This window comes from Rutidosis leptorrhynchoides, chromosome 4 (genome assembly GCF_046630445.1).
Source record: "Rutidosis leptorrhynchoides isolate AG116_Rl617_1_P2 chromosome 4, CSIRO_AGI_Rlap_v1, whole genome shotgun sequence".
NCBI classification, from domain to species: Eukaryota; Viridiplantae; Streptophyta; class Magnoliopsida; order Asterales; family Asteraceae; genus Rutidosis; species Rutidosis leptorrhynchoides.
In genome coordinates, this window is record NC_092336.1 from 188,156,903 (window position 1) to 188,184,077 (window position 27,175).

At 35.9% G+C, this 27,175-nt stretch overlaps 1 protein-coding gene across 4 annotated transcripts; it reads right to left on the bottom strand.

Moving 5' to 3' along the window:
- Positions 1–19,003: 19,003 nt before the first annotated feature.
- On the bottom strand, positions 19,004–23,903 carry LOC139904413 (uncharacterized). Of its 4 annotated transcripts, XM_071886352.1 has the most exons (10): positions 22,808–23,895; positions 22,507–22,631; positions 21,932–22,051; positions 21,685–21,772; positions 20,815–20,906; positions 20,618–20,722; positions 20,185–20,294; positions 19,830–19,917; positions 19,692–19,727; positions 19,004–19,221 (listed from the first exon to the last, which is right to left on the bottom strand). In XM_071886352.1, exons 1-10 carry the CDS (start codon positions 23,688–23,690, stop codon positions 19,138–19,140), a joined length of 1,731 nt encoding a protein of 576 aa, XP_071742453.1. In that variant the 5' UTR covers positions 23,691–23,895; the 3' UTR covers positions 19,004–19,137. The 4 variants fall into 4 exon arrangements, with proteins under 4 accessions (XP_071742453.1, XP_071742449.1, XP_071742451.1 ...); XM_071886348.1 differs by lacking the exon at positions 19,004–19,221 and having other exon boundaries at positions 19,727–19,917; positions 22,808–23,696; positions 23,797–23,903; XM_071886350.1 differs by lacking the exon at positions 19,004–19,221 and having other exon boundaries at positions 19,727–19,917; positions 22,808–23,691; positions 23,797–23,900.
- Positions 23,904–27,175: the final 3,272 nt, after the last annotated feature.

Here is a 27,175-nt window from a genome sequence, read left to right on the forward strand (position 1 = left end):
GTATTCATGGGCCTGATGGGCCTGATGGGTCGCTACATATGTAAACTTATCTAGACAGATCTGTCATCATATTCATATGTGATGTTCTAACCTATTCAATTCAAGCAAAGAAGAAAACGAACAACATCTTTGTCTTACGCTTGAACTCTTGAGGAAAGAGCAACTCTATACCAAAATCTCCAAGTGTGAACTTTGGTTAAACAAAGTCCAATTTCTAGACCATGTTGTTAGTGGTCAGGGTATTACAATAAATCTCGCAATCGAAGCCACACGTAATCGGGAAACCCTCACGACTATGACTTGTACTCGTAAAATCTTAGATCTCGCCGATTATTACCGCAGATTCATTTTCGACTTTTTCTCGTGTTACTCGTCCTTTAACCCCGTTAACTCCCCCAGGAAAGGACTAAACCTCTCCGTGTCCGAACTTTTAACGCGATTATTCACCCCAACCTTACTAACTAAATTCATTTAACACAATGAAATCCAAATATGGAAATATTTCTACTCGAACGCCCGAAAGGCATACTCTCTCGACTCGAAATCAAGGAAACTGAAATTCGTTATTTTTGCACGAACGATTGGAATACTTAATTATGAATCCGATCAATCTTCTCATCACCACGTACCACGTTACATAACACTGTTATTTCACTATGACCGTCTGATATTACTGGGACCCAAGATAACACACAATCCAAGGATACTTCCTTTCTCTTTGACTTATCGTCCTCATGCTCCTGATACGGACAACTACTACTCAACCCCGAACTATACAACTATGTGTTCTATCTCGTTTTCCCACCAGGTCTCAACATTTGACCACTAGATGCGCGATATGGCTACCTCAGGATGTGAGCTCATCCTATTCTAAGTTCTCATTCCACTCCTGTCCTTTTGCTTGTACTTTTGTATAAGGAAACCTTTTATATACTTTCTCAATGGAGAGAGAGACTCATCATGTATTACTAGTATTCACCACGAGGGTGAATAGCCCTGAAAAATGTTCTCTGTAGCCAGTAAGGAACTTGTTCCAACGAACGTTTTCAAACCCTAACTAGCTTGTTCAAACATATCTTAATTCTATTCCAACACGGTGTACCATTGTCGATTATCTCGGATCACAATACTCGTTTCACTTCTAGTGTTACAAGAAGCCTTAGAGACACGTTTAAACATGAGTACCATGTATCATCCACAACCAACGGACCAAACAAACGTACGTTTCACATCTTGGAAAGACATGTTACAAACATGTATTGTTGCCTTTAGTTGTGTCCTCTCACACAACAGTTACCATTCGTGTATTAAAGCCGCACTTCCGAAACCCTATATGACCACAAATGTCATACCCCTATTCGTTGGACCAAAGCATGTGGCAAGCAAATCACCGGATCCGAACTCATTCAAGAAATAACAGTTGAGATCGTACAAGTCCGAGAAGGACTCAAGACGACTCGTAGTCGCCAAAAGGGCTATACCGATATTCGACGTAAACCTCTCGAATCCTAAGCCAGTAACCGTGTAATATTGAGAACTCGCACCTTGGGAAGGTGTAATCCGTTTCGGGAATCAGGGAAAGTTAAAATCGCGATATATTAATCCTTTTGAAACCTCGGGGCGTATTGGAACCGCTCCTACCGTTTAGAACTTTCGACTCAATTAAGTTTCCGTTTACCCTACGTTCCATGCAACAAACTTAGAGACGTGTCCTACGGAACAGGAACGTGCTACTCTCCTAGATAAACTTACTATTGATGGCAAACTCCCCTTCATGGGAAACTGGTTGAAATTGTGGATCGTAAAACCAAGTCTTAATACAAACTGAGATCTCGACTGTCAAAATTTGTGGGAATGTCCGAGGACGTATCTTCACTTATTCACAGCATTGACAACACTAGGTCTCGAGTAAGAAACCACGACTATTGCTTCCAACTAAATTTCGGGACGAAATTTCTTTTAAGGTGTGGGTAATGTAACATCCCGCATTTTTCCATTAAATTATTTTAACGCCCGTCTTTTTATTTTAATAACATCCTCAGTATCTCTATTCGTATCCTCCATTAGCTAACATTCTTAAAATATTTTCGTTATTGGATTATAACATCTCTCGTACTCTCGTGTAATTCAAAATAATTCGTTTGGTTAATTCACGCACCCGCACCCGAACTAGAGGGACTAAACTTGCAAAGAGGCCAAAGATTTGACTAGGTCAACTAGTCAAACCTTCAACCTCCTCCTCTCATTTTCTCCCTTTCTCTCTTTTCATACTTCCATTTTTCCTCTCAAGAACTCAAACAAGATTCATCATCTAATTTCGGATTTGGAGGCTAACATCAAAACAAATTACATATTTGGAATCCTCTCTTCATCCTCTTCGACTTGATACCAATTTCATCTCATTTGGGTAACTTTCTAAAATCACTAGATTTTGTGTTCTTGACGTTTTTGAATTATAAAAGTGTTAATTAGTGTCTATGGCTCGTGTATAACATGAATATATGTTTTGTTTGTTCGATTTGTTGATTTGAGTAACTAGTTTGAACACTTGAAAATGGGTTTGCTTAATCTTTGATTTTGGAAGATTAAATGTTGTTAAATTGTTAAAGTTCATGTTTTAATTGTGTTACTAGTATCACTAGCTTCGTTTTGATGCGTAGGTTGATTAAGAAAACTTCAAATACATGATTTGTGATTTTTGTGAATTTTGATTAGGGTTTGATGAACTTGAAATGAACTTTTGATACTTTGGATGCCATGAAATGTTGTTAGTAAGTGTTTAGTTGTATTGCATGAGTAATTACCTTCGAAACGGCATATCATATGTGTGGATTGGATTCCCGAATCATGTAATGCATTTCAAGAACTTGAAACTTTGAAAATGGACCTTGAATGACCACTTGGTGAGAAATCGGTTATTGTAAATGATGTTTTCACTTGATGAAAAGTAGTTAGTTGTGTTCCTTGTCAAAATACCTTTCCGATGATATAAGATACATGTTTTGGTTGTTTGCGGGTCATAAATGGTGATTGTTTGAAGTTAGGTTCGTGCATAAAACTTAAAAACTGCCAGATTTCTCTGCACAGGTAATGGCGCGGCGCGCCATATACCCGCGCGGCGCGCCAATGTGGTCTGTCCAACTTTGTCGATTTTTGAATAATGTTTGCTATGCTACGCACCTTCGATTCACATGTAACTTGTTCTAACATGCTCATATATGATTTCTAAGCTTAGGAAAATAGTTCGGGACCCGACCCGACCCCATTGACTTTTTCATTGACTTTGACCAAGTTTGACTTTTAGTCAAACTTAACAAAACACTTATGCAATCGTTCTAATCTTATTTTATACTTGATTCTTGCATGAAACTTGATAACGTGATTCACATGCTATTTATTCGAGTCGTAACGAGCCATAGGACTAATTGAGCACATTTCACCCGACCTTGTGTCGTAACCGGTAAATTGATACAACTTACTTGTTTAGGTCAATGCTAAGCAACTTTCATGCACACGTTTACTTTGTGAAGTACTTTTATACTCGTGCACTCGAGGTGAGATCATAGTCCCACTTTTTCAACAACTTTTATATTTTAAATCGTGGGCTGAGAAACATATACGTTACATACTTATATACATTTCATATGTATATATACCTTTCATACTTTTATACATCGAACACGAATACGAATACAAAGATACGGACGAGTTTGAACGAAAACCCTCAATTCAATTATCATTAATTACATCAGATGGTGTAAGCGAGACTATGTTGTGTGGATCCATACGGGTTTGACTAACCCTCGTTCGGACGGTTCGCTACCGTTAAGCGAATGAAATATATTCTGGTACGGTGTATGTTCTAACACTTTTATGCTGAGGTAAATGATACGGTTAAGCTTTGATAATTGGGTGCTCGGTAAACAACAATACTTATGGAATTCAAACGATTCGGAAAATCGACTTATACTATAACTTGTGGTTCAACTTATTTTACTTACATACTCATTTACTAAACCTATGATTTCACCAACGTTTTCGTTGACAGATTCTTCTATGTTTTTCTCAGGTTTTGAATGCTTAAGTGATACATGCTTCCGCACTCTTTTGATACTTGCTTGGATGTCGAGTATACATGCATATTTGGAGCATCTTTTTGGCTACTTTTAAATTGTGTCGCATAGGTTTCAATTGTACGTTTAACATTGTAATGTAACTAGCCGTCGAACTTCTTTTGTAAACTTGAAACACCCTTTTACATTGAAATGAATGCGACATATTTTGGTCAAACGTTGTCTTAAAGACTTATGACCATGTAATGGGACCTACGTAGTCGACGCCGTCACTTGACGATTTGTCGGGGTCGCTACAATGGTCACCCCCGAATTCAAGCGCATGGAGAAATACTTCTCGGGACTACCTAAGTCCATCAAAGGAAATGTCACCTCATCCAAACCACCGAATGTTCCCAAAGCAATGCGCATGGCGCATACTCTCATGAATCAGATTCTTATTGATGAGCCGGAGAAGGCTAAGTTTGAAGCTGGTAGTAGCGAAAAGAGGAAATGGGACAACAACCATAACAACCCCAACAACCACAACAACAACAACAACAACAGGGGGAGAAACTACGATCAAACCCCCGCCAAGAGGCACAACAACGGTGGAAACCCTAATCCCAATAACAACACCAACACCAACCCGAACTACAAAGGAACCTTACCACAATGCAAGCGGTGCTACAAGCACCATACTGGATATTGCAATGTTGTCTGTGAGAAGTGCCAACGGGCTGGGCATATCGGAAAAGACTGCAAGGTCACCACTTTGAATGGGAAGCCGAACACCAATGGGCCAAAGAAGTGCTACGAATGTGGACAGACGGGCCATTTCAGAAATGCATGCCCCAACAAGCGAAAAGATGGCGGGCCACCCCGTGGTAGAGCTTTTAATGTTAATGCAAGGGATGCACGCGATAACCCTGACTTGGTGACAGGTATATTCACAATCAACAATCTTTTAGCTTCTGTCTTGTTTGATACTGGTGCGGATAGAAGTTATGTATGTAGACATTTTTGCGATAAGATTAATTGGTCATTAGTCCCGTTAAAAGAGAGTATGCTTGTCGAGGTCGCCAACGGTAAATTTGAAAAAGTTGACCACATTAGTCGAGGAGCTATTATCAACATAGCTAGTGCAGATTTCGAAATTGATTTGATACCTATCAAACTGGGAAGCTTTGACGTGATCGTTGGTATGGATTGGTTGAGCAAGATAAAGGCCGATATTATCTGTGGAGATAAAGCACTTCGCATACCACAAGGAGATGGCGAACCACTGGTTATCTATGGAGAGAGATGTACCTCGAAGTTGAACCTCATTAGTTGCGTGAAAGCGCAAAAGATTATGAAGAAGGGACGTTTTGCTGTCCTAGCACATGTGAAAGTGGTAGAAACTGAGGTGAAGAGCATAAACGACGTCCGAATTGTGAACGAATTTTCCGATGTCTTCCCAGAGGAATTGCCTGGATTGCCACCGCAGAGAGCCGTAGAGTTTCAGATTGACTTAGTGCCAGGAGCTGCACCTGTAGCACGCGCACCTTATAGACTCGCACCTTCCGAGATGCAAGAATTACAGAGTCAACTACAAGAGCTACTTGATCGAGGATTTATTCAACCAAGCTTCTCGCCTTGGGGCGCACCTGTGTTGTTTGTAAAGAAGAAGGATAGATCTTTCCGTATGTGTATCGACTACCATGAACTCAACAAATTGACAATCAAGAATCGGTATCCTCTTCCACGAATTGACGATCTTTTTGATCAACTACAAGGATCGAGCGTTTATTCAAAGATCGATTTACGATCCGGCTATCACCAGTTGAGGGTGAAGGAAAGTGACGTGATGAAGACTGCATTCAGAACCCGTTATGGTCATTATGAGTTCCTCGTGATGCCATTCGGTTTGACAAATGCACCTGCCGTGTTCATGGATCTCATGAATCGTGTCTGCAAGCCTTACTTGGACAAGTTTGTTATCGTCTTCATAGATGATATCCTCATCTACTCTAAGAGCGAATGAAAAACATGAGCAACACCTTCGATTAGTGCTTGAACTCTTAAGACAAGAGCAACTTTACGCCAAATTCTCCAAGTGTGAATTTTGGTTGAAGGAAGTACAATTTTTGGGTCATGTTGTGAGCGACCAGGGTATCAAAGTTGATCCCGCCAAGATTGAAGCCATCAGAAAGTGGGAGACCCCCACTACTCCGACGCATATTCGCCAATTCCTAGGTCTCGCCAGTTATTACCGAAGATTCATCGAAGGATTTTCTCTGATTGCGCGTCCTTTGACCGCACTGACTCACAAGGGCAAGAAGTTCATTTGGGAACCCGCACACGAATCAGCATTTCAAACTTTGAAGAAGAAGTTAACCTCCATACCTATCCTATCACTTCCTGAAGGCAGTGACAACTTTGTTGTTTATTGTGATGCATCGAAGAGTGGTTTTGGTTGTGTATTGATGCAACGATCAAAGGTTATTGCCTATGCCTCCCGCCAATTGAAGATTCACGAGCGGAACTACACTACGCATGATCTTGAACTTGGAGCCGTTGTCTTTGCGCTCAAATTGTGGAGACATTATTTGTATGGAACTAAGAGCACTATTTTCACCGATCACAAGAGTCTCCAGCACATCTTTGATCAGAAGCAACTGAATATGAGACAGCTTCGATGGATCAAGACGCTCAACGACTACGATTGTGAACTCCGTTATCACCCTGGCAAGGCCAATGTTGTAGCTGACGCTTTAAGCCGAAAGGAGAGGACGGCACCTCTTCGTGTTAGGGCTCTGAACATCACCATTCATTCGAACCTCAACAACCAGATCAGAGTAGCCCAAGTTGAGGCTCTCAAGGAGGAGAACATATCTCACGAACATTTGAACATACTTGTCTCTCGATTCGAGGTTAGGGAGTCTGGACTCCGATGTTATGCCGGAAGAATTTGGGTACCTTTTTATGGAGATCTACGAAACCTGATACTTGATGAAGCACACAAATCGAGATATTCGATTCACCCTGGAGTAGGCAAAATGTACCACGACCTTAAAGAACAGTATTGGTGGCCGAATCTTAAGAAGGACGTTGCAACTTATGTTGGGAAGTGTTTGACTTGTTCGAAAGTTAAGGCCGAACATCAGAGACCTTCTGGGTTACTTCAATAGCCAGAAATCCCACAATGGAAGTGGGAAAGGATAACAATGGATTTCATTACGAAGCTGCCGAAGACGGTGGGCGGATACGATACTATTTGGGTTATTGTTGACCGCCTTACCAAATCTGCACACTTCCTAGCGATGAAGGAAACTGATACAATGGAAAGACTTGCTCAACTTTACATCAAGGAGGTTGTATCTCGTCATGGTGTACCTTTATCGATCATCTCCGATCGCGATCCCCGTTTTGCCTCTAGATTTTGGCGTTCTTTGCAAGAAGTCATGGGAACTCGTCTTGACATGAGTACCGCTTATCATCCTCAGACTGACGGGCAAAGTGAACGAACGATTCAGACCTTGGAGGACATGCTGCGTGCATGTGTCATTGATTTTGGAAAGGCCTGGGAAAGACATTTGCCACTCGCCGAATTCTCGTACAACAACAGTTATCACTCTAGCATTAATGCTGCACCTTTTGAAGCATTGTATGGCCGTAAGTGCCGATCTCCTATTTGTTGGGCCGAAGTAGGCGAAAAACAAATCACCGGACCCGAGGTAGTCCATGAAACAACGAAGAAGATTGCTCAGATTCAAGCTAGACTTAAGACTGCCCGCGATCGTCAAAAGAGTTATACCGATCTTAAGCGTAAGGACTTTGAATTCAACGTTGGTGATCGTGTAATGTTGAAGGTTTCACCTTGGAAAGGTGTGATTCGCTTTGGAAAACGTGGAAAGTTAAACCCACGATACATTGGTCCTTTTGAAATCCTGGAACGTGTTGGACCCGTTGCATATCGTTTGGATTTACCAGCACAATTGAGCTCAGTTCATCCTACCTTCCACGTGTCAAACTTGAAGAAGTGTCTTGCTGCACCTGAACTTATCATACCACTGGAAGAACTTACAATTGATGACAAATTCCACTTTGTGGAGGAACCAGTTGAGATTATGGATCGTGAGATCAAAACTTTGAAACGCAACAAGATTCCGATTGTACGAGTACGATGGAATGCCAAACGAGGACCTGAGTTTACTTGGGAGCGAGAGGATCAAATGATGCGGAAGTATCCTCACCTTTTCCCGACTCCTCCATCTACCTCAGCTTAAAATTTCGGGACGAAATTTTCTTTAACGGGTGGGTAATGTAACGACCCTGGAATTTCCAATGTTTATTTATTAATAATTATTATTATTGATACGTGTGATTAAACGAATGTATGTTATTACATTTACATGTTACCATGATTGCCCGAACTTGACTTTAATTGCCCGAAACGTCTTTGTGACACCCAGAACTTGCACGAATAATATTTCTAGATATTATTTGCATTCATGATTAGTTTTATTAATCATTTTAATTAACTAAAGTTGTTAGTTAGTTACTTGGGCTTTTAATTGGATTAACTTGTTAATTACATTCATACTTGGGCTATTATTTGAACTTGGGCCTTGTTAGTGTTAATGGACTTATGTAAGCCCACCCTACTTCTTAATGGACTTAGTTAGCCCACCAAGAACTTGTAAGTATCAAGTTAAATGGAAACTAGTTGGTTAACTTGACTTGGAATCTAGTTTGTCCATAATCCCCATGAGACTACACCCATTAACCACCTTTATGAAGCTTTACATTCTAGTGACCACAAAACTTCTCCCTCCCCCCCATTTTCTGCTGAAAAACCGCAGCCCCTAAGCTCCCTTTAGGAGTGTTTTGTTTCATTTTCTTGTTTACTACTTCACTCACATTTCTCTCATTTCTCACACACACTCATTTGCTCTCAAACTCCTTCTCTCATTTCTCTCTCAAGTTGTAAGTAACTTGAAGTTTTCTCTCTTCTTTCTTTGTCCCTAAACTGAAATCCAACATCACTTAATCATCATCATCTTTTGTTACTTGTAGTTTGATTACTTGTTGTTGTTAGTTTGTTACATATAATTGTTAGTTGTTCCTTACTAGTTACAAGATCAAACTTACTAGTTTGATTCTTCATAATATCTTGTATTTATCAAGAACACAAGAACTAAACTTACTAGTTTATGTTCTACTTATATTATTTCAAGAGTTTGTAAGTTCATGTGTTGAAAGCATACTTGTGATTCATGAAATAAACTTTAAATTTTACTTTCCTTAAAGATCAAGCTTAGGCTTGAATCTTTAAAGTATGAACAACCATGAACCTTTTCTTGTTTATTTAAGGTTACTTCTTCATTTTATGCACTTTAATTTCATGTAGTTAGTTTATATGGTCAAGTACTACAAGTTAGTCTTGATCTCATATCTCTTGAACAAATTAAGTTAACCTTGAAAGTTCAAGAACACACAAATAAGTTTTCTTTAAATATAACTTTGGATCTAGACTTTTGAGTCTTGGATCTTCAAGATCAAACTAAGAACTATGTTCTACTACTTATGATCTTGATTAGTTAGTTTACTTTCAAGTTTGTAACTTGTTATTAGCTTTAAAGTCCATGTATGTGTTAGATCTAAGACTTTGATGTAACTTTGGTTCATCAAACTTCATACAACTCTTAAGTGAGTTGTGCTTCATGTCTTAGACTTGCACTAGGGTTATGATGGTCAAGACTTGTTTAAGATGATTTAGATACATCAATGAGTTATACACTTGAAGCTATATGCATCAAGGATGAGAACCATGATGAACATCAAGCACCAAGACCACCGGAACCCTTTTAAACTTACTGTTTCTGTCCAAAACTTTCTGACCTGATGCTTCTGGAATAGACCAGTAGACCTGGGCTGTTCTAACCTTGATTTTTAGATAGATCTTTTCGAGTAGATAACTTTTCATATAGAACTCGTCTTAATCCGAGTTACGGTTTAGGATTTATGGCCCTCCGATCGTTACTATGTCCTTTAACGTTGTGCAGAAATTTCTGACCTACTCGCACTTAGACCGTCTCCACGGTCAAACCAAGACGAGTTTGCTTCTGTAAATTTTACCACACTTAAGGGACTCATAGACAGAGCCATGGCCACTGGTATCACCTTAATTCAGTAAGGGTAGAGGCCGTGGTGACTAACTGAAGTCAGACTTTGTTGAAAACTACTTTCATAAACGAAACCTACTTTACGCCTTTTGTTTAATGATGATTGATGATGACCCTTAAGGCCTTATTTACATACTTTTAAAGCTATTAAGAAGATTTACTGACTTAGTACTATTTGACTTAGGTTGAGGACCTCGGACCGTTTACTTGCACACCTTTCCCGACTACTACTTTACCGCTACATATCATTGTGAGTTATAGCATTCCCTTTTTACTTTAACTTATTTTGGGAACTGAGAATACATGCGGATTTTATGTTTTACATACTAGGCACGAGTACTTAAATTTATATATGTGTGGGTTATACAACGGCATAAACATTCCCTTTAGCTCGGTAACGTTTAATCATTGGTTTTTGAACCGTGAACGCGAATATTAGATATGGATCCATAGGGTTTGACATCCCCACTCGGGCTAGTAGCGCTAGCATTTAATGAGTGTTTAATACTTCGTAGACATACGCACTTGCCAAGTGTACTTTCTGGGGGTATAAACGTTAAGTTAGTTACCAAGTGCCCACGGTTAACATATACCTTATCATACTGTTTTGAAACGCTCTTTGTAGCACTGAAATCTCGTGGCCTACCTTACATACTGTTATACTTAAACTATAGCTCACCAACCTTTGTGTTGACGTTTTCAAGCATGTTTTTCTCAGGTGCTTGAGGTTAGCTTCCGCTGTGTACTAGTCGTGCTGTAGACACCCGCTGCTTAGAGTTGTCATCGCATGAACTACTTTATTTTGCATTCAAACATTCGTACTTTTGAACAAACGACCATTGTGGTCCCATACACTTATTATTTGCTTCTACTTAGTGAAGCATGCTTTTGAAATGTAAAACATTTGATGTCGGTTATGACATCACCTTTTTATCGTGAATGCAACTTCCTTAATTACAACATATAATACTTAACCTTGTAATGATCCTGTTGTTGATGATTCGTACACGATGGTTTTGTACGGGGCATCACAGTGAACCTCAATTAAAGTATCTTGATCCTCTCACAAAAGAATGCGAGACAGAAGTTCAAAAGATAATGCATATACAAGAACTTGCAAATTAATTGCCTGATGCATTTACAGATACAAAAACGGTGACAAAATCATATATACCAGCAGTAAATACTCCAGCTCGAATTGAAATTCCAAAAGCTGGCAATAACGTCACTCATGAATATTTGCCACGTCAGAAACGTGGAAGACCAATTGGTTCAAAGGATAAAAATCCTCGAAAAAGAAAATCAGCTGATAATGAAGTAAAAGAAAGTGTTCAAGAAGAACCACAAATCAGTACTCCTACTGCAGAGGAGATTGATGATGTCAATACAGAAATTTCAATCAATTATGCATATTCAAAAATATTATGGAACCGAAATGAAATGAAAAATCTTGATGAGAAATTTTCATTTAATGTTGCATATGACATCATGAATAATGATGATGATCCAGAACCAACATCTATGGTTGAATGTCAAAATAGACATGATTGGGCTCAATGGAAAGAAGCAATACGAGCTGAATTAGAATCACTCAATAAAAGAAAAGTTTTCGGATCCATCATCTCACTCCTAAATATGTGAAACCTGTAGGATACAGATGGATTTTTGTCCGAAAAAGAAATGAGAAAAATGAAGTTACAAGGTATAAAGCTAGACTTGTAGCTCAAGGTTTTTCTCAAAGACCGAGAATTGATTATGAAGAAACTTATTCCCCTGTTATGGATGCAATTACTTTTAGGTACTTAATCAGCCTGGCAGTTTCTAAAAATTTAGAAATGCATCTCATGGATGTTGTGACTGCTTATCTATATGGATCACTTGATAGTGATATATATATGAAGATACCTGAAGGATTTAAGGTACCAGAAGCATCAAATGCAAAACCCAAAGAAATGTATTCGATTAAATTACAAAGATCTTTATATGGGTTAAAACAATTGGGACGTATGTGGTATAACCGATTAAGTGATTACTTGATAAGCAAAGGGTATACAAATAACCTTACTTGTCCTTGTGTTTTCATTAAGAAAACAATATCCGGATATGTGATCATAGCTGTTTATGTTGATGATCTTAACATTATAGGTACAAATAAAGAGATCCATGAAGCCATTCAACTTCTAAAGAAAGAATTTGAAATGAAAGATCTCGGAAAAACCAAGTATTGCCTTGGTTTACAAATTGAGCATATGCCTAATGGTTTACTTGTACATCAAACAACATATACTGAAAAGATTTTGAAACGTTTCAATATGCACAAGGCAAAACCATTAAGTACTCCTATGGTTGTTAGATCACTCAATGTTGAAACTGATCCATTTCGTCCATGTGAAGATCATGAAGATATTCTTGGACCAGAAGTACCATATCTTAGTGCAATTGGAGCTCTTATGTATCTTACAAATTGTACAAGACCTGACATTTCTTTTGCAGTTAATTTGTTGGCAAGGTTCAGCTCTGCTCCTACCAAAAGACACTGGAATGGGATCAAACACATATTTCGATACCTTCGAGGAACTACTGATTTAGGATTATTTTATTCTAACGAATCAAAACAAGATTTGGTTGGTTATGCTGATGCAGGTTATTTATCTGATCCACATAAAGCTAAATCTCAAACTGGATATGTATTCCTAAATGGAGGTACTGCAATATCATGGCGTTCTCAAAAACAAACACTTGTTGCTACATCATCAAATCATGCCGAAGTGATTGCATTACATGAAGCTACTCGGGAATGTTTTTGGTTGAGATCAATGACACAAATCATTACTGATTCTTGTGGACTAGAACGCGATAAAAGTCCAACAATTATCTATGAAGATAATGTAGCTTGTATAGCACAGATGAAAGAAGGGTATATCAAAAGTGACCGAACCAAACACATACCTCCTAGATTCTTCTCATACACTCAAAATCTCATTAAGGACAGTGAGATTGAAATGAGATATGTTCAATCCAGCAAAAACTCTGCTGATCTTTTCACGAAAGCACTTCCAACTGCTATTTTCAGAACACACGTTCATAACATTGGCATGAGACATGTTCAAAAGATGTAACAACTGAAGCGATGTCTACTTGAGGGGGAGTCAACTCCATGCTGCACTCTTTTTCCCTTAGCTAAAGTTTTTTCCCACTGGGTTTTCTTTAGCAAGATTTTTAACGAGGCAGTAACTTACAATTGATCTTCAACAAACAAAATTGCTATCCAAGGGGGAGTGTTATAATATATAAATATATATATATATAAATGGATAGTCAATTATTGATACACAAAAGTAATATTATTGTATTTTCTAAACTTGTGATATTTTTGCTATAAACAGCCATGAATGCAAGCATTAAACTTGCACCATTTCTCACACTTACAAAGTGTTTTTTTTCTTTCTCTCCATTATCATCTTTGTTCTTACACTTCATTATTAGCATTCTTAATCAAGAATCAAACCACTAAAGGTAGTTATAAGCCTACTGAATTATAACATCAAGAATCAAACCAAAAGGTAGTTATAAGCCTACTGAATTATAACAAAAAGCTATTTTTCTTCTAGTTATTTTTCTTTTCTCTGCCTTAACTTTTTCTTACATTTCATTAAACTCGAAAACAACGGTATACTTCATTGCCAAATTCCAATATGCAACTGAGGGTCTGAGGTCATCCACTCACTCTTATCGAAACCGAAGATGTGTCCACAAGAATTATTATATAGCATCAAACCCCACTAAACTTATGTTATTGCTCATCAACTAACTTATGACATTACATAGATATTTGTTTGCTAATAAATAAGTCTCATAGGCTTAGGGGGCTTCATTCTCATTGCAAAAAATAGTTGAGAATGTAAAAATTATTACTCACCCGTCTCATAACCAGAGACTCTAATTGATAATATAAACCATAAACTAACTATTTGATTTGACTGGTGAAATGTAAAATAGTAGAATTTTGCTTTGACTCGGAAACGAGAGAAAACATCTTTTAATTAATATGATATATGATATAATATATATATATATATATATATATATATATATATATATATATATATATATATATATATATATATACTAGCTTTAATAGCCCGTGCGTTGCACGGTGGCATAAAAAGATAGCATTCGAATACAATTACAACGTAGTTTTCGATAGTTCAAAGTCAATTACAACATCTCCAAGTTGTTGCGCAAAATTTACAGTACAACAATGTTTCCCTGTAAATACAACCTCGCTAAACAATACATCACCTGACTATATAATTATGTTATTCCATGTAGGTTCTAAAGTCCTTGTGTTACACGACTATAAAAAAGTACATTAATTTAGTTATGGTTGAAGGATATGTACCTAACACGTGTACTATGGCAAAAGGAGGAAAAAACTTGCATAAAGAAAATTAGGACCTCCCTGGTCTTGAAAAATCGGATGAACCGGAATCTAAAGCCTTCAATGAAGATTCTTCATCTCTTATGCTAAAAATGAAGTTTTATCAAAAAAGCATATAGTTGGATAAATATTTGTGAATATGAAATGCAATTGTAACAATATCCAGTTGAACTTGTATATAGCAAATATATACCTATGGAGTTTAAACTTTCTTTCTTTCTAATAATTAACAACGTATCTTACTTCTGATTCTCATAAACCTTATCCAAGCCATCAATTTGGGGTTGATCATTACACAAAACTAACTGTTAATTGTGTGAAAACTAAATGTAAGAATGGAGGACCTTAAGCATCTTAAACATTTTAGTTATGTATGTAATGAAGCATTTAATGTTTTGGCCACCATCCTAACCTACTCATTTAGTCATTTGTACAGTTAATTAAAGCAAAATTTTACTTAAATTGATAAAAAAGTACTGACCTACTTTCGTTTGTATCGTTATGTAGCACCTTGGTTGCCCTATCAAAGTATCATTCCTGCAATAATAGTATTTGTTGTCATCACTTTATTAGGAAATGCTCTAGCCTCATCTCTCGGAATTTAATAGTCCCAACTTACCTCGAAAAAAACATAGGCTTTGGCCGGCTCAAACTAAAATATTATGTAATGATCATCACAAAGGGTATTATAACGATGTCACATAACAATAAAGGAGCAAAACAATAAAAGTGTAAATGAATAATGAATAAAGTAGGAAAAATACCTTGACAAATCGTGGATCCATTGTTCCTTTTGATTCAGGTCCACCGAACTAAATAACTGCAATCAAGTACTTGTTAGACTTTAATCGTCAACACTAAATAGCAGTTTAAAGCCCAACAATATAATTCGGAACTCACTATAAATGTTGAATCTAAATGACTTACCGGTGGTGCATCACGAGCCTCTAGACAAGAGTGCAACATTGCAGACTTTCTTATTCACAACAGCAGAGGCAGAATCGACAACTACATTACATTTCTTTATAGAATCACGGGTCTTTTCATGACAAACAACTACAAAACAACAAATATACAACTGAAAAATACCCTGAATAACGTGATGTACAATAACACTTTAAAACACGTTCAGGTAAATATGAAATTTTGCAAATTTGAAAAAGAATATGTAATTGGCCCACTCATTTATATATGTTAAAATTCTAATATTTCAAAATCAAACCCAAAATTGACATCTCATTTTAACGTAACTTTGCTCCTTGATTTACCATTGCATCCTAACTCATTTAATGGAACTCCTAAAATTACATACATTATAAAGAGGAAACAACAACAATAAATCACCTATATTTTCGTCGTTCTAACTCAGCAGTCAACCTACACTTGGAGTCCTTTATGTTATTGCAGTCAACCTATAGTAGCACATGTGATCATAAATTCCTTCGATATCTATCATTTTTTATGTATCTGAGGCGATTTCCATGTCAAATGGTACTTAGTTGAACCTCCTTGTCCAAATAAAGTGGTTATGGTAGCCCCAATGTGGAACTTTCATCCTTCCTTTCCTACAACAAATCTAGTATCAACTCCAAATATTGATCCACATATCTGATCAGACAAACCATTATCAAAATCAGAATCGACAACTACATTACATTTCTTTAGAGAATCACGGGTCCTTTCATATGTAAATGGGTCAAAATTAGAAGACATATCTAATTCCAAGTATTATGGTCCATAGCAAGGAATAGCAAGGAATGCAGTATACCTAAAAGCATATGTAATTATCCCCATCCTTTAATCACTACATCAGTAGTTTTGTACTGTACTGATCGCCAAAGCCATATCTTCCAATGCATAATATTGGATTTATCCATCCTACACATAAAAAACCATATTATATTAAATAATCATTGGGTTGAGGAAGGTTACCGAGTTTATCTAAGAATATAATCGGGATCATATGACAGCTAGTTAGTTTTAACTATGTGGTGACCCAACATATATTAGCACACACTATTATAAGTAAGATAGATGTATGATATTAAATAAGTCAGAAGCTGGGAGTTAAAATGACTGAATTCAAAAATTTGAGTAAGCATCCATATGTCTATTATGACTATCTATTTATAAAGCCATAGATTCTGAATATACATTGCCTAAAACTATCAAACATGAAAGTATCCGCCCAATACTTGTAATTTTGCCTTTTTAGTCATATTAGCTAATTGTAAGTGTTATAATTTTGGTATGAGTTTTGCCTAGTAGTATTATTGTATGTTAATATATGTCACAACAGCCACTTGCAAGTGTTACAGTATAATTTTGGTCACCTATTTATTTGGTCATCAGTACCCAACCACTTTTGTTACAAGTGACACAAACATCAAAACTAAAGTTTGAATTATACAAAAAAAACAGTAATAATGATTTGTATTTTGAGTGGCCAATTAAAACCAGATTACTCAAAATTGTAGACAATTAGCACAGATCATATGGACATCATCAACTTCCCGCCCCATATCAAAATATAACAGGCTCTATAACCGCACCTGTTAACAAAACGGTTCACCCATGTATAACCACCTTTACTCACAACAAACGTTGTGAGTAATATTTCGAATCATCAGTGGTAACCACCACCAGTTGCTATCGGTGGTAACCATCACCAGGCACTTTCATCGGTGATCCAAGAATTCGAATCATCACTCTGAGGGTCTGTTAATTAACAAAAATTGAAACGGATCTTACAAGTTATATGATTGTGTCGATTTAACAAAGTAGATTTTATTGATTGACCAAATTTACATACCTATGTGAGAAACGGCGGCCGATTCCAGTCACCGGGGATGATTCCGGCGCTATCGAAGATCTTCAACCCTTTAGTTAATTGATTTTGGATTTCAGATGTATTGAGATCGGTATTCGATTGAAAACCGTAATTGATTTTTAGGGTTAGAGAGTATGGAAGGAATGAATGAATGGGGAAGAAGGAAGGCACGATGTATCCCCTTTTTTTATTGAAAAAAATTTTGGCCAATTAGTTGTGGACAAATGTCAGTTTGTGATGAATTTGTGGGATAGGGGTAGTGAGAAAGTTATAGGCAGCCACGTGGCAAATCGATCTGTATTATTATAAGTTATAGATATATATATGATATGATATGATGCTCTCTTTAAAGAGAGTTGATACCTTTTATCTTTTGAAATTTTAAGACGTGAAATTGACAACTTCAAGAGGGTCTATCATTCTATCCATATAAAAGAGCAAGTTTTGTATTATCTGTTGATGACGTTTTTCTTTTAAAAATGAACTCATTTTTATATGAATATTCGTTTTTTCGCAACAGAGTAAAAAATAAAATAATAAATAAATAAAAGAGCAAGTTTCATGATTGGTTGTAACTACCTCACTAGTCACTTGGTTTACAACTGTCCAAATTTCACCATTTATGAATTTTTAAGAGATAATAGCCTAATAGGCATTACATTACATTACATTACATTACATTATAAAAGCCATTAAAAGACGTTTAGTATTTATGTTACTATTACAATCAAAGTAAGAGCATTTACATCCTGGCACAACTGATATTAGCAGCAAAACAGTTTCTACTTCGTTTAGATGTGCTACGATTCATGGTAAGATTCGAGACCCGTAAACATTGAAGGCTTGTGCACTTCCACCATTGACGCATTTTAAACAGCCCTGGTCCGCCTAGTACCATTTTTTTGAGTTATCCGAATATGTGTTAGACCGTGTCTACCCCATCTAATGTAGCTCACAAAACTTAATATCCTTCGAGATCCTACATAAATAATTTGAAACTAGAATTTGCAACTGGACAAATTTAGGTTTCAATTTGGATTAATAGCATAATATGGCCAGCATTAATCACACCAAGGTCATTAAAAGCAACTAAAAGAGTTCCAAGACAAATGAAGGATGGAGTGGTTTTGATGCTTCACCCATTAAAACTTCAAAGATCCCTTTGAGTTTGAAGAGAACACATCATGCAAATCATGGTAATCGGGGAGTAAAAGATCACACCCTTGGAGGGGGCATCGGAAAATTGGGGATAGTCAGGTGTTGACTTAGCTTGACCGATCTAACATTGACTGATTTTGAAATTAGTCCCTACTTTGACTGATTAATTCCAAATTAATCTCCGATTTATGGTCACCAATTACTCGGATGTTTACTGATTAAACCCGAGGTTTGACCAATTATTGACTAACTTTGATTAATCCGATGGACATCTTCAAACCAAGTAATCACCGATAAAAATCTGAATTTTACAACAATGCACATTTGGATTCCAAAATTCAGGAAGCACCCATTAATATTGTATATGACCTATGATGCAACTACCAAATAATTTTATTAAATTTAACGATTTTGACCTTAAAAGTCAATACTATTGAACATACTGAATCAGTGTGGTTTAAACAAATGCATCTGATAGATAAATATCTAGAGTTTTGCAAATCGAGATATGTTGGAGAGCACTGTTCTTAAACTTCTAATCCCAGCTCCAGTTTTTGAACTAACCATCATCTGAAAACCATCAACAGCAAAAACAGCTTAAATTATTTGACAAATTGCAACACCCCCAAACAAAAAAAATATATATATTTGAGTATCAAGTGTCAGATAACGTAAGAAAACTACGCAAATGAAATAGAACAAAATTTAAAAAAAAGATATGTGAATCTGACTTTTGAAGGTAGAAGTGACAAAATGGGCAGATTAGATGAGAGCCAGGCTGGTCATTTTCGGGTGTAAGTTGAAACAGGTAATTGCTGTTTTTTTTTCGAACAAAAATTTTATATAGAAAATATTTTGTCATATATGATTGCAAACGAAGTTCTCTTTTAACAACAATCTAAAACTAATTTTTTGAATAAAAATGGTTAATGGAGGGTTTTTTGTATTTGACCCAATAGAGGTAACAAACAATACACCAAATTGATCCATACGAAGTTCGAAATTGACAACACTGACCGTAATGAGACTAAACAACTTACCAAGGGTTGAACAGCAGATTTCTTCGTTTTAAGATGCTGTATAATATAATCGTATGGTCAAATCACATGTGTTAGCTCAACAACATACTCAAAAAGAGAAATATTTGATAGATAAAGATAAATAAATGTAATACGTACCTCCTCAATTTGCATAGCACGCCTGGCTACATTAACAGGGAAATCTAAATCTGTTTTAGTCAATACTATCTGGTATTTGGTTTTCGACCTGCCATTCAAAACAATAACAAACATTATAAACTTGTGACCCTCCACGTATAAAAATATAGGATTACAAATTTGAGGATATTACGGCAATGCAAAATGAAGCAGTTTGAAGTGTTATTTTGTATTTTTCATATCTTGATATAGAAATATAGGCAGGATAAGTTATGTGTCTAAAGAGTCCATATCTTTTAAATGTCTACAAATATATTAATATATATACACGTTTAATGAATTTGACAAAATTTACTTGCATATGCAGAGGACTAACCTTTCCATTAAATCAACAAGTTCATGATCCCTTGGTTTCATACCCCATTTTGTGTCGATTAAAAGACACACGCGTTTTAGGCCTTCACGAGTGGATACGTAATCTTTCACCTACAAAATTACAAGATGCGTCGAGAAGACTAACGACTTTTTCCAGAAATATGACAAATATATTATAATAATACACATATCCGAAACATCTTATTAAAAGATTTAAGACATATAATAGAAATAATTATCTGCTAGCGTTTAGATAAACTGATTATGTTTCTACTTACCAGACTATAGTTTCAAATGAACACTATATCATACAACTCATTTCTGGTAACCAATTTCACACACACACACACACAAAAAACACACACGAAAAGCACGCTGCTTATATGATCAATTAAAAGAATGAATCTAAATTCAAACGTTGCTTATCCACTTACAAGTTCTTCCCAAGATTCCTTGACTTCTTCTTTGGCATAAGCAAAACCATAGCCCGGTAAATCGATTAAACACAGCTTTGATCCAAGGTTGAAAAAATTTATAGTCTGAACAAAACAAAATCTTAAGATCATCAGGCAAACGGTACTTAAATTTTCGATTGCAATATCTTGTGAAAGAACAACAATGTGGCACCTACCTGAGTGAGACCGGGCTTGTCTGAAGTCCGTACAACGCCCCATTGTCTTGTAAGTGAGTTTAGTAAAGATGATTTCCCCACATTTGACCTACCTATTAAGATATCAAAAATTTAATCTACGCGATTTAATTGGTCGTAATTTTGGGTTAAGTTTCATCTCTAACCATGTCAAATCAATTGGAAGAAGAATTTACAATGGATAAAAAATCATAAATTAGTTTATAAAACAATTATAACCATCTTTAGAACACTAGTCAGATATAAATAATTAATAAACTTTGGTCGGAACTTGAACAAAAAGTATTCTAACCCAGTTCGTTTCAAGTTTCATCAAATCCAAAACAAAAACTACCCATCTAGCCCGTTACCCAACTTGATCATTTTGCTAATGTGTTATCATTTTAGAAATAAAATATTACGATTTCGATGGAAGTATCAAAATGTAAATTGGTTCATTTAATTGAGAGAGTATCTAAATAGCATTCATATTTCTTACACACTGACACAGATCCGCATAAAACATTAGAAAATTCTCAAAATTAGTCAAGTCAAATTTCCTATTTCTTGTTGTGGATGAATACATGGCAAAAAAAATTATAAATTGTGTCGTTCTTCTTTTTTTTTTTTCTTCGTACGTTCAATTCACTTTGTTCGTTTAGTTTGGTTCAGTATTGGTTAGTTTGTTGTAAGGTTCTCGGGTTGTTAGGAGATGCTCGTTTATAGATAGATTTTGTTTAGATGGATGCTTTCTAGGTGCGAGCTTCTCGTTTACCCCATTCTTTTGTAATCTCTGTTGAGGGCGTTTTCCTTTGGAAAACGACCTCTTTATATTTGAGTTTAGTTATTTTCGCTGAAAAAAACTTGTTTTACCTGCAAATGCAATTTCCGGAAGATCAGGAGGTGGGAAAGATGAAGACACTTTTGCAGCAGCAAAGAAATCAAGTTTATTCCTGAAAACCTTCAAAATATCCAGACAACAATCAGATACTTAAGGATTGCAAACACAACACGATTTTTGTATAAGTTAGTAACCACACAAAAAGTTATTATATTGAAAATCGCTTATAAAACTTATGTATGCAATTATTTTAAATCAAATAAACAAATACAAGCTTACTGATTCTTCAATACGTTCTCTTTCTGAGCTTGTCGAGAATGGAATATTATCTAAAGGAGACGGAAGTTCAATATTGTATCCTGCCTTTCTGAACTCAATTTCACGTCTACGTCCCAATAACTGCCAAAGATAAATATCAAAGTATAATACAAAGACGTAAGTACGTTACGAGAGCAATATGTATCCATGTTGAAAATAACAAACATCTAGAGGTGGCGACTTCAAACCGTTTATTGATAAGGGTCAAAAGAATTAACCAATAGTAAGACGAGTCATGATGGGTTGAAATTTTCCCACGTCTATATTCAAATGCATACAACTTCTAAATCGTTTTGTTCAAAGGTTTAACACTTTAGACGACTATTACTGAAGCAATATTCTTTTGTATCATAATTAGCGCATAAGTTAGTTATAATGTTAAGATGTTAAAGAGAGGACAAAACGTCTCAGTGGGTGAATCCAACGCCCTGGTTCGTCCTATACTAAAAGCGACCCTACGGCCCAAACCCATACTTACCCGTTTCCTGACCCGCCCATTTTATCACCTCTGCGAACAATTAACAAAGAAAAATTACATTTTCATTCACAAATGATATTATAGAGGGGCTTGGTTGTATGGCTCGAAACTGGGCATTTTGAGACATCTCCGCCTTTTCTTCTGTATCCGAACCTTCCTTTTTCTCGATGGTATTATCTGAAACTAAGAAACAAATATTTGTTTTTTACCAAAGAACTTCACTCAATCTTATAGACACAAAAATATATATAAGTGAAAATCGACAGGTTAAGTACTCATACAAACTTGATGTTAAGCTTGACAATCATACATTATAGAAAACAGACTGAATAAAGATACAAAAAAATCTAAAAACTAACCAATTTTGGGCAGGCTATCATCGAACCGCTTGTTTGCAGTATCATTTTGATATCCTATCCTGATCAACCGCATCTTCCTCTTTGGTCGATCAAAAGATGCCATTGAATCATCATCAAAATTCTTCTTCTTTAGAAATTTCTTCTTCCCAAATTCACGATCCTCTACAAGATTATGTTCGTGTTTACCGTTCTCAAATTTCCCATTTCCATTCTTCCTTAACAACCCACTCCTATTTTCATCCCTCGATTCGCGTTTATCAAACATTCTAATCTCACCATTTTCAATACTCTTTCTTCTATCACCTCCTACATTCATCGATTCCCGTTTAATAAACATTCTACTCCCACCACCATCATCACCACTCTTTCGTTTATCAAACATCCGATATTTAGAATGTGAATCCGAACTTCGTTTCTCATAAACACGAGACCCGTTTCTTACATTTTGTTTTCCTTCAACAAACTCGTCTCTACCATCATCCCTTTTTCCTCTAAATAAACCTTTCCCACCATCTTTACGAAACCTAATTTCCCCATTATTATCCCTACTCTTTCTATCAAAATCACTACTTTTATTCCCTACTTTTCGATCTCTATAATTCGACTTTAATCCCCTTCCCCTATCATCACCCTCAACTCTTTTACTTACACGAAAACCCGCATTATAATTATTTCTTTTTTCATACAATTCATCATCAATATTGGAGGTACTATTCTTTTTTCTTCTAACTGTTGTAATTTCACCTCTGCTCAGTTTTCCCCTAAACCCTTTTTTCTTAAACCCTACTGTTTCTAATTTCACTCTAGAAGGAGAAGATCTTTTTAATGAAAAGTTTGCTTTTTTCTTAAGATTACTAAACTTTGAGCTACTTTCTTGATTCATTCTTCACTTTCCACAAAAAAATAATAATAATCAAAATATAACAATTAATGGAACTCGATGTGCTGAAATCACTAAGTATGAAAATTAACGAAGAAAAATGACAAACCTACAACTTTAGTGTATTAAAGTTTGAATCTTTCTTGTAATTTGAGGTAACATAGGTTCAGTAATTTGGTTTCTTCACAGCAGATATGAATACAATGTTCTTCTGTGTGTGTGCCCTGTTTTTTTTTTTTTTTCTTTTTTCTTTTTGCGTGACCTATTTTGGGCCTGGTACGGACTTAAACCTTTTTTTATTTTGGGCCTGGTACGAACTTAAACCTAGAAGTCTATTTGAGCTATCTACTTGGGTTATTTCTAATTTATAATTTTCACATTTTTTACTTTTTTTTTTCTAATTTTCCAGAACAATAAAGTAGGTAGCGGTGTTCACCGGTTCGGTTTTCGATTTGTTCGGTTCGGTGTATTCGGTTTTGAAATTTTTTTAGGCAAAACCGAAAACCGAACCAAACCGAAAACCGAATTCAAATTCGGATTCGGTTCGGTTTTCGGTTAAAACCGGATATTATGAAAAAACTGAGAACGTTGGTAGTTTAATTGTGGCGTTACTGATGTCTTAGTTATTTATATCCTAAAACAATGACTTATTATTAAATTATCAAGAATTCGATTATTTATTAATATTTATAGCTTAATTATGACGTTTACTGCTTCTATTATTAAGAAGAAGAACATAATAATTTAAGTAACATAATTATAATGTGGGCTACCAAATCTTCATATGGGTGACAATATATTTTATTGATTGGATCCCAAATTATAATGACACTAAAACATAAATATACAAATTAAATATATAAAAATTTTGAATTCGGTTTTGAATTCGGTTTTCGGTTAAACCGAATTCAGAATTTTCAAAACCGAAAATCGAATTCAAATTCGGTTTCGGTTTGACGCGATCCGAAAACCGTTTTTCAAATTCGGTTTGATTTTTTCCGGTTTGATTTTCGGGTTCCACGGTTTCAAACAAAATACTGACCACCCCTAAAAGTAGGGATGGCAATGGAGAAAAAAACTCGTGACTTGCGAATATCCGTGTTCGTGATAGATGGATATTTATGCAAAAAATCTACCGGTGGGAATGGGTCGGGTAAAATTTTATACCCTTTGGCAGGTCGGTATTTCATACCCGTTGTAGGTAAAAACCGACTCATCAATCTGCGACGCCCCGTTTAAGCTACCCGCGTGTATACCTGTTTACCCGCATAAATATACTTAATTATATATTATATAAATTAAATTTTTAATGTATTTTCATATTTATTCGCGAGTACGTACAGAAAAATTACTCGTGGCAGGTAAACGAGTACCCGCGAGTTAAGAAAAAATCTTGGGGGTGCATCACGAGTACTTAAGATTCATGTCTGTCGCCTGCGAGTGTCATCCTACAATAAAGAGAGTTTGTATATGTATTGTTGTTCCAAACTAAGAAAACAAGTATTCGGGTCGGCTCGCTTCGCTGGGCCCAAAATCGCTAGCCTGAAAAAGAAAAAAAAAAGCAACTTCAAGGTTCGATCCTGCGTCTCTTAAGATTTCAACAAACATCCTTACCAACTGATCTACATATTCATTTTGATAAATTTATAGTTTGTTTAATATATATCTCTTAAATTAGGGGGTTGGCCAAAATTAAAAAGTTAGTCAAAAGGGGGGTGAAATTTAACATAATGCAAAACCTGGGGGGAAAGGTGAAAAAAATGCAAAAAAGTTTCAAATAAATAGTGTCTTTTTTTCGTGTTATTTTGTTTTCTATTTGAATCTATAGATAATATGTTTATATCGTAAACTTAAGTCTTATCAGATTCATTTCATCTTGACTATGATTTCTCGTGTATAAAAATTGTTCTTGTTCTTTAAAAAAATTAGACAAAGAAACAAGTAAATGATTACAGAGGTCTCAATAGTGACATACTCCCTTCCCAGTACTAGCTGTCACACTAGCGCTACATCAGCACTTCTTTCTCATGACTAAACACTGCCAACGGTGACATACTTTCTCAAATTAATTGGGATCCACTATATTAATTAATTAATTAAATGTACAAGTTTAAAAGCAAAAGGTACTACTCCACTTTACACTCTCTCCCGTCCACAACTATTTCACAGGAAGACAAGAGAAAGGGCGAGGAAGTTGGGCGGCCACTTGGGCGACAGCTGGAGACGCTACTGCCATTGGCGTCCTTGTGGCTGCATGTCTAGGCATAGGGAAGGGTTGAACGGTTGGGAGCACACTTATATAAACGTAGCAGATTTAAATGTCACATGACTAATCATTAAGGTACAACTATATTTATATTATATACGAAGGCGAAATTTTTTTAAAAGCGTAGCAATTTTTTTTTTGTTTTTTTTTTTTTTACAAAATATGAAGGTTTTAGGACAAAATATTAAAGGTTTTTGGGCAAAATATGAAGACTATTGGACAATATGGAGGCTGGGGCAACATATTAAAGCAAGTGAATGATTTGAAATTCAAGTTATTTCACGGAATAACACTCGTATATATTGAGCTCGTAATGGTACCTCGCAATTCAAAAGTCTCTCTACGGCTGAAGAATGGAGACTTTTGGGTAAAAAAATAAAATGGGGGCGAAGTCGAAAAATTCAGAATTTCTGCACTAAAAATTAAAAATCTACGGGAGGCGAGTGCACCCCTTGTCCCTTCATTTTTTCGCCCCTGATTGATGTCTTCTTTGATCTTAAATATAAAGTGAATCGAAAGATAACCGAGTGATTGGAGTTATGATATCCCTACATTACAAAAAATCTTAGGTTCAGACCTCAATAACTGTAAATTTGAGTAGTCATGGAACAAAACTGTCAGAAGATAACTCAATCGATTAGGCTGTATAGATAATTTAAAAAAAAAAAAAAATTTCGTCTTGGCCGTTTAGTCTAAACAAAAGAAAAATGGTATTCGTTTTCCTGTACACGACTACGAAATCTATTTGATTTGCTCTCTAAAAAAAAAGCAAAAAGGGTGGGTTGATGTCATTGTCTTCCATTGCTTATTCATGTGTCTGTTGAAGGTGCCATGTACTTGTCTAAAATGTTGGATTGCTAACATAACCTAATCAAAACCATAAAAGACTACCACTTGTCAACATTTGACTGGTCAATACAGTCTTCTTGAACCTTAACCATTAAGATTTTAATATCTATTTATTGTCAAAATTAACAAATAGCCTTAGTTTATATAGTTATATATATGTACCCATCCACATGTGAATGAAACCATTTTTTGATAAATTGATGCCCAGTCAAAGATGACCTGTAGAGCTGTAAAACCCTAATTTTTATGAGTGAATTCATATGTGGAAAATGCTACTGCGTGAAAATGGTAAAAAATGCGGGTCGGGTTGTCATCATTCTGTTTCTACAGTGTAACCCGAGCGTAAAAGACAGTTAAATTGGGGCAAACTTAC

Coding starts and splice junctions, on each gene's coding strand:
- LOC139904413 (XM_071886352.1), bottom strand. CDS start 23,690: ATGAATCAAGAAAGTAGCTCAAAGTTTAGTAATCTTAAGAAAAAAGCA. Junction 20,723..20,814: donor ACAAGCCCGGTCTCACTCAG/GTAGGTGCCACA, acceptor TGTTTTGTTCAG/ACTATAAATTTTTTCAACCT. Junction 19,918..20,184: donor CTTGTTGATTTAATGGAAAG/GTTAGTCCTCTG, acceptor TTTGAATGGCAG/GTCGAAAACCAAATACCAGA.